Raw genomic sequence first — 12,997 nt, forward strand, 5'->3', positions numbered from 1 at the left:
GTCTCTCTTCATACTCTCTTTTTGTTTTCCTAACCACTCGGTGACACTCCTTTTGGTGTTTTTTTATGCTCCTTTTGGTTGTCGTCTGTCTGGTCTTTTTTCCATTTTTTGAATGATGCCTTCTTATCACTTATCGTCTTTTTCACTGCATTTGTTATCCACACTGGGTTTTTTGTTCTATTTTTTTTGCACCCTTTCCTGAACTTGGGGACGCACAGGTTCTGTGCTTCGTGCACCGTGCCCTTGAGTAGGGTCCAGGCTTTTTCTACGGACTCCATCTTTCTTGTGGTATCGTTGAGTTTCTTTCCCACCATTTTCCTCATGGCTTCATAATTTCCTTTTTTGAAGTTGATTGATGTCGTTGTGGTTCTTTTAACCTTTGATGATCCAATTTCTAGCCTGTACTGGATCGTGTTGTGATCGCTGTTTCCTAGTGGGGCTAGTACTGCCACTTCCTTAGCGGGTCCCCCTAGTCCGTTGAAGATTAGGTCAAGAGTGGCATCTCCCCGTGTTGGTTCCGTGACCAGCTGTTCCATGAAACAGTCCCTCGTGACCTCCATGAATTCGGTCTCCCTCATACAGTTCGAGTGCCCGATGCTCCAGTCTATTCCCGGGTGCTTGAAGTCCCCCATCACCACCACACTTCCGCTTTTGCATAACTGCCTCAGTTCGGCCTCCAGGTCCTGGTCGATTTCTTCCGATTGGCCAGGTGGGCGATAGTACAGACCCAATTTTATGTCCGCTCCTGTTCCTCCTGGTAGCTTAACCCATAGTGATTCCAAGTCATCTGCCCTTATTGTTGTTTCCATCCTAGTTGAAGGTATGGAATCTTTTATATATAGCGCTATTCCTCCACCCTTTTTGTGTGACCTATCTCTCCTGTAGTTTGAACCCTGGTAAAGCCACATCCCATTCATCGTCATCAGTCCACCACGTTTCTGTGACTCCAATTATGTCTTGGCCCTTTGTGCTGGCTAATACTTCCAGCTCTCCCATTTTAGCCCTTAGGCTCCTAGCATTAGTGTACAGGCAGTGTAAGTCCCGGTTGTTTGCCTTTCTTGCTGGTTTTCCTCGTGGTTTGGCGCTCCTGGTGACCCCCTCGTGAGCTGCCAGTCCCCAAGCCTCGTCTCGGTCATCCTCCTCCTGTGGTGTGTCTGTTTCGTCCTCAGCCTGTTTCCTCATTTTTGGTTGTCCCTCTGGATTCCGTTGTTCTCTGTTAGTCCTGTTTGTCAGTTTTAATTGTGTCCTAGACCCCTGCAATTTGTCCTTAGGTCCTTCTTCAAAAAATTCCCACTCAGTCCTGAGCCCTCTTTTACAGTGTCCTCGTTCAAGGTTCTTGGCCCTGGGCATCTGCATTGCGTCCTTAGGTCCTTTTCCCAAAAATTTCCACTCAGTCCCAATCCCTTTTTTAAAATGTCCTTGCTCAATGTCCTTGGCCCCGGGCCCTTGTATTGCTTCCTTAGGTCCTTTTTTCAAAAATTCCCACTCAGTCCCGATCCCTCTTTTACAATGTCCTTGCTCAGTATCCTTATTTGATACTTTTGTCCGATGTGTCAGATTGACTGTCGGCTTTCCCCTCTTCCTCAGTTTAAAGCCAAGTCTATGGCGCTCTGGACGTTGCATGTCAGCATCCTCGTCCCAGTCGTGCTCAGGTGCAGTTCATCTCTCCTGTAGAGCTTATTCTTTCCCGAGAAAGTTGTCCAGTTCCGAACAAAAAGGAAACCCTCCTCCTCGCACCATCTCCTGAGCCAACCGTTTATTGCTTGTAGTTCGCTCTGCCTCTGTGCGTCCGCTCTCGGTACTGGTAGGATCTCTGAGAAGGCTATCTTCCTTGCCCTCAGTTTCAGTTTCCTCCCCAGGATCCTGAACTGATCAGTTAGTGCAGTCCTGTTGTAGTCCCTCCTGCCGACGTCGTTGGTTCGAACATGGATTACTACAGCTGTCTCCTCCGTCTTGGCCCCTTCCAGGATCCTCTCAATTCTGTCGATGACGTCCTTCGTTCTTGCCCCAGGGAGACATGTCACTAGTCGGTCCTCTCTCCCTCCAGCTATGTGACTGTCCACTCCTCTCAGGATTGAGTCGCCTACTGCGATAGCAGATCTCCCCTTCCTCAACTGTCTCTCTGGTCTCAGGTCTGTGTCAGTGGCGCAGTCAGCTAGTCTCTCTGGTCTCAGGTCTGTGTCAGTGGCGCAGTCCTCTGGGTTCTGTTGGGTCTCCTCCTCATCAGCCTGTCCAGATTTTCCGCAAGGTCCTACTCCCAGAGAGTGGTGGACACATGGAACGCGCTCCCGGAGGTTGTGATAGGGCAGAGCACGCTACGGGGATTCAAAGAGGGATTGGATAAATTCCTGAAGGATAGGGGGATTGAGGGGTATAGATAAAAGTAGAGATAGGTTAGGAAGAGTATAGATAGAAGAAAAAGGGGGATTAAAGGGCTAAGTCAAGGAACACCTGACAGGTCATGGACCTGATGGGCCGCCGCGGGTGCGGGCTGCTGGGCGCGATGGACCTCTGGTCTGACCCAGCGGAGGCAACTTCTTATGTTCTTAGGTGATAGGCTCAGGAGTAATCAAAATACTTTTTTACAGAAAGGGTGGTGGATGCATGGAATAGTCTCCCAATAGAGGTGGTGGAGACAAGGACTGTGAATTCAAAAAAGCATGGGACAGGCACATGGGATTTCTCAGGGAGAGGAGGAGATAGTGGATGTTGCGGATGAGCAGACTGGATGGGCCATTTGGCTTCCATCTGCTTTCATGTTTCTATCAACTGGAAAGGAACATATCACACATAAATAGATCAATTTATGCTTCAACACTGATTGTACTACCAGAAAACTAGTTAAATGCTGCACAACGAAGAGCATGCAGTCAGCAAAGAAGGGTCGGAAATGCTTTACCTGTTGGTATGTTTGAAACAGCATGCAGACAGCACAGTAAGGGGGTTGCCGCGCCATTGCCATATTATATTCTTTTTCAGCCTGGAAATTCGGCGGCCGGTTCTGCCAAAGCTGGGTAAGAGGTTTTGCCCAAGGTTCGGTCTCATCCAGCTCTTCTTCTGCCGCTATGTGATCTGGCATCTCTGTAAGACAGAATCTCTGTTCCAAGTTGCACTGTATGTGATAAACACTCCATTGCAGGGACTCTGTAAGCTTGGTTAAAAACCAGTACTGCCTCCACATATCAGAGGACATCTGGTTTGATATATCTGGCCACGTAACATATACAGTACATTGAGGGCCCCACAAAATCTAACTATAATACTTCAAAACAAACTACATGAAAGGAACATATAAAAAAGGCTGCCATCGTAACACGTCATGGTATCTGTGCTTTACCTAAATTGTCACTGCTAACATTGCATTATCTACCGAATATAACACCAGCCTTATGCCCTGACTGAGATACAGATATGTAGGGACTAGTCAGGCCCATTTAAGAGCATGACAGATAGCCTTTGGCCAACCCAGGTGACTATCATTAAACGGGTATAATGGTCTTAGCCTAACTGCAGACTACAGTGTAGAAGCTCACACCTGGCCTTCAGCATACTCCTCCCCCTCATCTGAAGCAGGGCCAGCGATTACCCTAGTCAGACTGCAGAACTCACCTTCATCACTCCCAAAATCCTTCATCACCAAAGGATGGTGGCGAGGGAGTTTACTCAAAGGCTGCTGGCATCCCTTGCCGCTCTTGCTCTCCTTTGACTTCAAGCATTCTTCTGCCTCCTATGGAACAAGCAAAAAGGTCACCTCTACTCATCCCCATAAACACAGGACAATTTATTTTAAAATCTTTTAATAGTAATTTTCAAGAAAACACATTTCTCATCAAGCAATAATAAAAATATTCATACAGAAAAATAGAAATAACCAGTTCAGTACAGTACTCCCCCGATATTCGTTCCAGGAACCCCCACGAATCGTGAAAAACCGCGGATACGGTTTTTCAATGGGGGGAGACTGGAGAGGGGAGAGGGCAGCGGGAGAGGCAGGAGAGAGCATCTGGAGCGCTGGTGAGTGCAGGAAATCACTCACTGTATGCTCCGACCGCCTCTTCTGGGCTTTGAATCTTATCAATGAACTTTCAGCACAAAGACAGAACAGAAGGGAATTCCGTAAATTTGGAGCCATGACTAAGAAAGTTGAATTTCTGTGAATATCAAGGAATAGTTGTCTAAAAGAGGGAACAGTCAGCATGTGCTGCTGGGACGAACAAACCATGAGGACTAAACAAGAAAGATGGTAAGCCCTAGGATTGAATTTGGAAAGAAAGAATGTTGGATGTGATAGGAAGGATGTGTTCTGCTTTAAGAAGAGGAGTAATGTGAACAAATTTGGGACGGCGATAAAGGAATTTGACTCCAGTGTTCTGCACAAGCTGTAAAAGATGGAGTTGGACGTTTGGAAGATCAATAAGAATAGAACCTATGGAAAGAAATGAATAAATGGAGCAAATGCAATGGAGAGCAAGGAAAGAGGAAGAAAGTACCTTTTAAATGTGGGAGTGAAAAGATATGGTATTGTCTCCATCACAACTCCAAAGATCTTGCTAAAAAAGAAAAGGTGGGTTTGGAAAAGATCATAACTGCGGTTTTCTGCAAGTTGATTTTTAATTTGTTTGCCATTAACCAGTCAGCAACCATATCTAATTTTTCAGAAATGTGAGAGAACAGGAGGGAGAATGTGAATTAAGGAGGAGAAGAAGCTGAATATCTTCATAGATGGAAGACAATGATAAAACGGGTTGTTGTTTTTTTCTCTAGCTTTAAAAAGAGAGAAAAACATGACATTTCTAAGTAAACTTACTGGTTGGACACAATCTGGGGAGGTTCCAGTTGGATACAGGGACTGTGGTAATAAAACTCTTCCCAGAAGTTTAGGCCAGTGAAGCTCTTAGATCAGGATATACTCAATGGTTTCCTGAGCCTAATATTTACATGTTAGACAACAGAGAGGATTTGATTTAAATCAAATCGATTTAAATCACTAGTGGGAGAGACTTAATTTAAAGATCATACTATTCAAGAAATAACACCACCTCTCACTAAAGCCAACTACCCTAAACAAATAACCATACTCATTTCTTACTCTCTTTGAAAATGACCAAATCTCTTTTTGATAAGATCTTTTTGTAATACTTCCTTGATAATTCTTTTGTAATCCACCTTGAACTGCAAGGTAATGGCGGAATAGAAATCCCTAATGTAATGTAATATAATTTTAACTATGTATGTACCAGTTGGAACCCGCTTTGTACAAAGTGAGATATAAGTCAATAAACCAAAACCCAATTTATGTTGGTATGCTTATTTAATGAGAATCGAGAATTGTGATTGCTGCAATTTACTTAGTGGGGATAAATCATATGCAAACTCGTTGAGTTTACTGACATTATTGTAAGTGGTTTAAATTGCTCTGTGATTTGTTCTATAATCGATTACATTTTATAAATGTATTGTCCTTTGAATTGCTGTGTATGTTTTAACTGTTAACCACTTAGTTATAGGCAGTTTATTAGAAATTTTAAAAATAATAAATAATCCTTATTCAATCTTCAACTCTGCTCCACCCACCCGAACAGCTACTGCCTTATCTTATCCTCTTCTCTAACTGCTCTATCACAATCCACCACCCCAAGGCCTGGTTGATCTCCATCAATATGTTTAGGCTATTGATCCCTGCACTCTCTCCAGCACTGTTTACCCCTCCTCTCTACAACAGTCTGTAAACAAAGCTGCCTCCTTCTATAATACCACTCTTTTCTCCATTTCAGATACCCTTGCTCCCCACAACCCATGCCCTATAAGGCGTGCCAAACCCCAGCCCTGGCTGAATCCAAAAATCCTCCTGTGCCAGCTCTGCTGAATGTCTCTGGCTCAAATCACGCACCCATACTGACTTCATCCTGACCTCCTTCCAGTCTGCTCTTTCACTTGCCAAACAAGAACACTACACCTACCTGACTCTCTTGGATCCAACCCTTGCCATCTCTTTGTTACGCTGAACTTTCTGCTCTAAGTGGCCCCACCTCCAAACCCTCCATCACTTTTCCTCCAGACTATGGCCGATTATGTTTATGAAAGGCTCACAAAATTAACCTTGAGTTCTCAGCCAAGCCACTTCCACCTCTCCCTCCCCAGCTCATTCTGTCAATCTCCCTCAGTCCTTGATTCTTTTCTTAAAATCATTGACGAAGAAACTCACTACCTGCTCCTCTGACCCAATTCCTACCCCTCTACTCAATGCTCTCTCTCCTATAGTCACCTCCTCAATCTCTCACTTTCCACTGCAACTGTCCTCAATGCCTTCTAACATGCTATAATTACACCGCTCCCCAAAAAACTTTCACTGGACTTTACTTATCAACTATTGAACAATCTCCCTCCTCCCCTTCTTATTCAAGCTACTCGAACATGCTGTTCACCGCCGCAGCCCCAGCCATCTTTGACTCACTCCAATTAAGCTTTTGCCCACTGCACTCTACTGAAACTGTCCATGCCAAAGACTCCAATGACCTCTTCCTGGCCAGATCCAAAGGCTACTATTCTATCCTCATCCTTCTTTGATCTAACTACTGCTTTTGACATCGCTGCCTTCTCCTTGACATGCTGTCATCAGTTGGATTCCAGGACCCTGTGCTCTCCTGCTTCTCATCCCATCTCTTATCGAACCTTAAGTGTATGTAGAGGTGGATCTCCCTTCCATTGCTCTCCCACTATATATCAGAGTACCCAGGGCTCTGTCCTGGGACCTCTTCTCTTCTCCATCTATACTCATTCCCTTGGTGCTCTTAACTCCTCCTGTGGTTTTCAATATCATATCTATGCTGATGACTCTCAGATCTTTCTCCCCAACTGACATCTGTAAGAAGCACTGTCCAATGGGCTGATCTAGACTCGCCCCCTGAACCAGATTGGAAGACTACAGCTACCAGCGTAGGCTGCGACGAACTAACCTCTATAGAGGGATGGGGGAGTCCAGATCATGAATCTCTGCCTACCACAGCCGAAGAAGAGCATATTGAAGAGGGCGCATATGAGCCCGAGCCCACTTGACTACTTCCAGGGAGGCCACCATTGTCCCCAAGACCTGCAGAAAATTCTGCATCCGAGGACAACGACAATCCATCAGAGAGCAAATCTGCGACTGCAATTTCAACACCAAGGCCTTGGGAAGGAAGACTCTCCCCAAGCCAGTGTTGAAGAGAACTCAGAGATACTCTAAGAGCTGAGACGGAGATAACCAGCCTTTGGACAAGTTGACCACCCAGCCCAGTGACTGCAGAAACTCCATTACTTAAGCCGTGACCTGGTAGCTTTTCTGAAACGACTTCACTCAAATCAACCAGTCATCCAGATAGGGATGAACCAGAATGCCCTACTTGTGTAAGGCCGCTGCCACCACCACCATAATCTTGGTGAAAGTTTGTGGAGCTGTGGCCGGACAAAAGGGAAGCACATAAAACTGATAATGCTTTCCAAAAAATGCAGCCAAACAACACCTATGTAAAGGCAAAAAAAAATGCTACTCATACAACTCAATCTCACAGCGGCATTTAACCTAGTAGATCACAACATCCTACTACAAACACTGGAGGCAATAGGAAATCACAGGCAAAGTCTACAATTGATTTGAAGGATTCCTCCACTCAAGAAAATACAGAGTTAAAGCAAACAAGGAACAGTCAGAATCCTGGAACAACCCCTGCGGAGTCCCCCAAGGCTCCCCACTATTTCCAACACTCTTCAACCTTTTATATAGCTACACTTGGCACACGCTTAGACGAAATAGGAATAACTTCATACAGCTATGCAGATGACATCACCATCCTCCTGCCTTTCGACCAAACCAACCCCAACACAATGAACAACTACATACTGCACTAGAAACAGTGTCAAAATGGATGAGAGACACAAATTAAAGCTGAATCAAGGCAAAACCAAATTCTTAGTTCTAGAAAAAAAACAAAACCCCAACCATAACAAACCTAGAAATAGACTCCATCACATACTCCATGCAACCCAATCTAAAACTGCTGGGAATAATGATAGACAAAGGCTGCACCATGCAACTTCAAATCAGCAAAATGATCCAGAAAGCATTATGTGCAACCTAAGGCAAATCCGAAAATACTTCAACAACGAACAATTCAAACTCTTGGTACAAGTGCTAATCCTAGGACTCCTGGACTACTGTAACATCCTATACCTGTCATGCCCAACCAACATGCTAAAACAATTACAAACAGTCCAAAATACAGCTCTTAGACTGATTTACTTGCTGAAAAAATATGAACATATTACCACCGCTTTTCGAGATTCACACTGGTTCCCAGTACAAGCATGCATACAATACAAATTCTTCTGTATCCTATTCAAAGCCATAAATGGAAACGGACCAAGCTATCTGAGCAACTGCCTAATCAGGAAAAACACATCCAGACCAAAGAGAACTCATGCACACTTTACCCACCCCCCAATCAAAGGTATACAAAGCAAAAAGATATATTAGCCACCAGAGCAGCGAAACTAGACCGCCACCTCTCCAATCTGCTGACTATGACACCCAACTACAAAACATTCAGGAAAGAACTTAAAACTTTTCTATTCAAGAAATTTGTCAAATGATCTAACTAAACCTGATCGACTCTCCACAGATCCCGACACATACTATATCTATTAACCACGTATTCTCCCTGGAAATGCCCAGGCCAACTCTTGTTGTAAACCGCCTAGAACTGAAAAGTATTGGCAGGATAGAAGACACCAATGTAATGTAATGATGGGAGGCCTGAATTGGGCTGATGAGAGTGAAGGAATCGATGATGGGAGGCCCGAATTGGAACATGCAGGTAGGCCTCTGTCAGGCCGAGATGTTGGACAGCAAGAATGACAAATTTCAGGGATTCCATATGAGAAAAGACGGAACCCAGAGTGCCCTATTGACAATTAAAGGCATACTTTTTTTCAATTGGCCTTTTTAAATGGATGAGATAGATTTGGGACTGCAGTCTGCATTTACATATTTTTAAATAAATGTTTTAAATTGGTATTAATTAATAGTTTTTAATTTTATCTGTTAATTTGGATGTATAGGATATTATGTATTAGAAATGGTTTTTTTTTTTTTCTTTCTTATTTAAAATGGAGTTCTTTTCATTTATTTGAAAAAGTTATATTGTAAACAGCTTTGATCCTTTTTGGCTGTATATGTGGTATATAAAGATTTTAATAAACATAAGCATTCAGATCCAAAATGGGTGATGCCTCCCCATGATGCCTAGTGAAGTTGGTCCTCTGGAAGCCAAGGCACCTTAGAATCACAGCCTGAACAAGCTTATCCAACAGGAATTAGCCCTGAAAAGGAAATTTACTGAACTTAGCCTTAGAGGCCGCGTCTGCCAACCAATCCCGAAGCCACAGGGTGCAGAGAGTAGCTACTCCGAGAGCCATGGACTTGGCAGATGCCCACAACAGATCATACATGGCATCTGAGAGATAAGAAGTGCCAAGCTCAATCTTAGCCACCTCCTGATTAACTAAAGACCAGTCAAGCAGACTCCAACCACGGGAAACAAGCCCGGGCTACCAGTCTGCCACAAATCGCCTCCTGGACAGCTACTCCAGCCTGCTTAAGGAGAGACTCCATCTTACAGTCCTGAGCATCTCTCAGTGCCAAACTGCCCTCAACTGGCACGGTATGCTTATATACGATAGCAGAAACCACTGCATCAGCAACAGAAGACTTGAAGGTATTCCTATCCCCATCTGGGATGGGATAAAGCCTTGCCATAGACCACGGTAATCGAAAAGGTGCGTTCAGAGTCTTCCAACTGTGCGTGCACTACATCTCGAATATCATGATGCATAGGAAAAGAGCGGGATATTGACCGGATCCCCAAAGCAGAGGGTCCACAACATGAGATGGTCCTTAACTTCATCCTCAAAACTGAAGGCACCTGAAGAATAAGCTCCTGCGGCTCTTCCTGGTGAAAAATGCACATGAACCAACGTATCCTCGCCAACCGGTGCCTTCAAACCCCCCCCCTGGTCCACATCATCCCAAGATCCAAGTCCCCCTGTCCACCCAAAGATCCAAGTCCTCATCCGGAGGAACTGGGTCAGCAGAAAAAAATCCTTGTCCCAAGACACCCGCGGCCAATGGCTGGGGAGACTGGACGGGGGCAGACTCCGCAGGAGACTGAGCAGAGGCAGATGGGAACTTAAATTTCATCTGCCACTTGGACGCCCAGTCTTCCTACAATTTTTCACAATCCGCATGCATTTTAACAACTTTGAACAGTTTAGTGTCATCTGCAAATTTACCTTAGTTTCACGCATATAACGCGCATACGCGTATAGCGCGCGGGAACACAGCATGTATGTAAACAAATTTCCATATAGCGAACACATGCATATACCGTGCATGCTGCTCATTGAAGTAAAACCTCCTCCTGCCTTGCCGCTCGGAGTTCTCCTGCCTTTCAGCCCCAAATTCTCCTGCCTTGCCACCTCAACCTCTGCCCCGAATCGCCACCCTGCTCCTGTCTTGCTGCCCTGACTCTCCTGCCCTTCCCCCGCAGTGTGAGCCCATGGTTTTAACCCGCGAGTTTAAAGCGAGTTAAAACCACGGGCTCGTGAAGTATTAATAAAGTAAAAAAAGAAAAAGCAGCTCGCAGCTCTGTAAGCATGCGCAGACCATCTACAGACAAAGAAGATGGTCTGAGCATGCTTGCGCTCAGTTGTCTGCGCCGGGTTGTCGGCGCGCTTTTGTTGCGGCACGCTTTTGACCTGTCACCGTGGCGGGCCTTTGTCGCAGCGCGCTTTTGATCACCATGGCTGTGTCCCCCCTCATCACATTCTGTTGTCTATCTAGCCTTGTAATTGGCCCAGTGACCCATTTAATAGTATTTTGCGTATACAACAGCATCCCAGCCATTGGGTAAGCCTATAAAAGATCATTAGTGCTGCATGTAGAGCCCACATTTTAATTTCGATCTCTTCAGATTGGTATTCTGCATTTATCTAGTAGAGTTTATCGATTAAATTTAAAGGTAAAGTTTTTCTAAAATGCCATAATGCCAGGAATGAGACGAAAGTCATATACAGCGGACTTTAAGCTTAAAGTCGTTGCGAAAGCTGAGGAAATAGGCAACCGGGCCGCAGCGAGAGAGTTTGATGTTGGAGAAACATCGGTGCGTGAATGGAGAAAAGATAAGAAGGAACTGGAGAAATGCAATCCGCGAAAACGGGCACATCGTGGGGCCAAACCAAAATGGCCTCAGCTGGAGGATGACTTGAAGAAGTGGATTCTGGGGAGAAGGGAGCAAAATCAATCAGTCTCTAACGTTGCAATTCAGATGAAGGCAAACTACTTGCCAACGGAAGAGGAATACCTGACTTCAAAGCTTCATGGATCTCGAAATTTATGAAAAGGAACGGACTATCGGTTCGAATGAGAACAACTGTTGGCCAGCGACTTCCGGATGACTGGCAGCACAAATTGATCGATTTCCATGACTTTGTCGCCAAAGAAATATCTGAACTTGGCATCACTGCAAAGGACGTCATCAACATGGATGAAATTCCAATGGCATTCGACATTCCAGCGACAAGAACCGTAGACCCCACAGGTACTAAATCTGTTGCCATCACCACAACTGGGCATGAAAGAGCGTGTTTTACAGTAGTTCTTGGTTGCTCAGCTAGCGGGGTTAAGTTAAAGCCCATGGTCATTTTCAAAAGGGTCACTATGCCCCGTGAAAAACTGCCCACCAGTGTGGTTGTGCACTGCAACAAGAAGGGATGGATGGACTGCGACGTAATGAGATTGTGGGTAGATAAATGCTTTAGGACAAGACAGGGTGGATTTTTTTCAGGGCTGTGGAGTCGGTAGATAAATGTTCCGACTCCGACTCCTCAGTTTTTTGTACTTCAGACTCCGACTCCGACTCCAGGTACCCGAAATTTCCTCCGACTCCGAAGCACTGGTTAATTTTCAGATTGTTAAAATGGAATGTCAAGTAGTGAGAAAAAAGCATTTTCGACACATAAGCATTGCCTCTGCTGAGTCAGACCATAGGTCCATCACGCCCAGCAGTCCGCTCCCGCGGTGGCCCCTGTGACAAACGGACGTCTTTCCCAAGGTTTGCCACAGGGAAATTAAGGAAAGTATGTAAACCCCAGTGCAGAAGGGCTGACCAGGTCAGTTCCCAGGACAATAAATTAGCTGACTACCTGGTGAGTGACAATGAAATGGAAATAGAACAGGAAGGCTTAGACTTACCTGAAGCAGTTCCAGAGCCAGGCAGGAAGAAGCTGCCTTGCTATTGTCCATTGCCTGTAAGGCAGAAAGCTCATAGGCAGTTTCCCCTCAGAGAAACGGCATGGGCTGAGGAAGGAATTCCCTTCCCCCATCCAAAGCCAAGGGGGAGTGGTTCTTCCCCTCAGCTTAAAGCCAGGCTCGTTAGAGAGCAGAGGGAGGAAGGAGGAAGAGCAGAACGAGGCTTGGCAGTAGAGCAGAGGCAGGACGGGGCTGAGCAGTTCCTCAGCACTGACTGGGAAATGACGGAGGAACAGGCTGATAATTTGGCCACTGAATTCCTTTCATGGGAAGAAAGTGGGGCTATACAGGAAAGCTGTTCAGAGGAAATGGAGAGCTGAATATCCTGGGAAAGGTCTGTGAACAGAGGTTTTGTCTTGGCTGTATTTCTCTGCTTGCTCTGTGAACTAATGACTGTGGGAGTTACAAGGGAAATAATCCTGTATTGCAATTTTACATGCTGTTTTGCTGGAGTTTGGAAAGGCTACAGTAATCTCCTCTTCAGGTTATGTTCACAGCTGAACCAAAAGCCAGGGTGTAATGATGGCTAGTTTAAAGCCCAGAATTTCCTGACTTCCACACTCCGTGAAAGGGCCCAGCTGTAAAGATAGTGCCTTAGCAACTAACTAATTCAATTAGTCTGCCTGCCTCATAGGGATAAGGAAATTAACCCTC

The 12,997-nt window shown here is 45.2% G+C and overlaps 1 protein-coding gene across 2 annotated transcripts in view; it reads right to left on the minus strand.

The window, feature by feature from the left end:
• KDM4A (lysine demethylase 4A) overlaps positions 1 to 12,997 on the minus strand; it is a 226,336-nt gene that overhangs the window by 47,953 nt on the left and 165,386 nt on the right. For both annotated transcript variants that reach the window (XM_033916196.1, XM_033916198.1), the window contains exons 12-13: positions 3,610 to 3,727; positions 2,900 to 3,081 (exon numbers count right to left, since the gene is read on the minus strand). In XM_033916196.1, the coding sequence (XP_033772087.1) occupies positions 2,900 to 3,081; positions 3,610 to 3,727 (300 nt within the window). The remainder of the gene's footprint in view (positions 1 to 2,899; positions 3,082 to 3,609; positions 3,728 to 12,997) is intronic.

The sequence above is a fragment of the Geotrypetes seraphini genome, chromosome 12 (assembly GCF_902459505.1).
Source record: "Geotrypetes seraphini chromosome 12, aGeoSer1.1, whole genome shotgun sequence".
Lineage (NCBI taxonomy): Eukaryota > Metazoa > Chordata > Amphibia > Gymnophiona > Dermophiidae > Geotrypetes > Geotrypetes seraphini.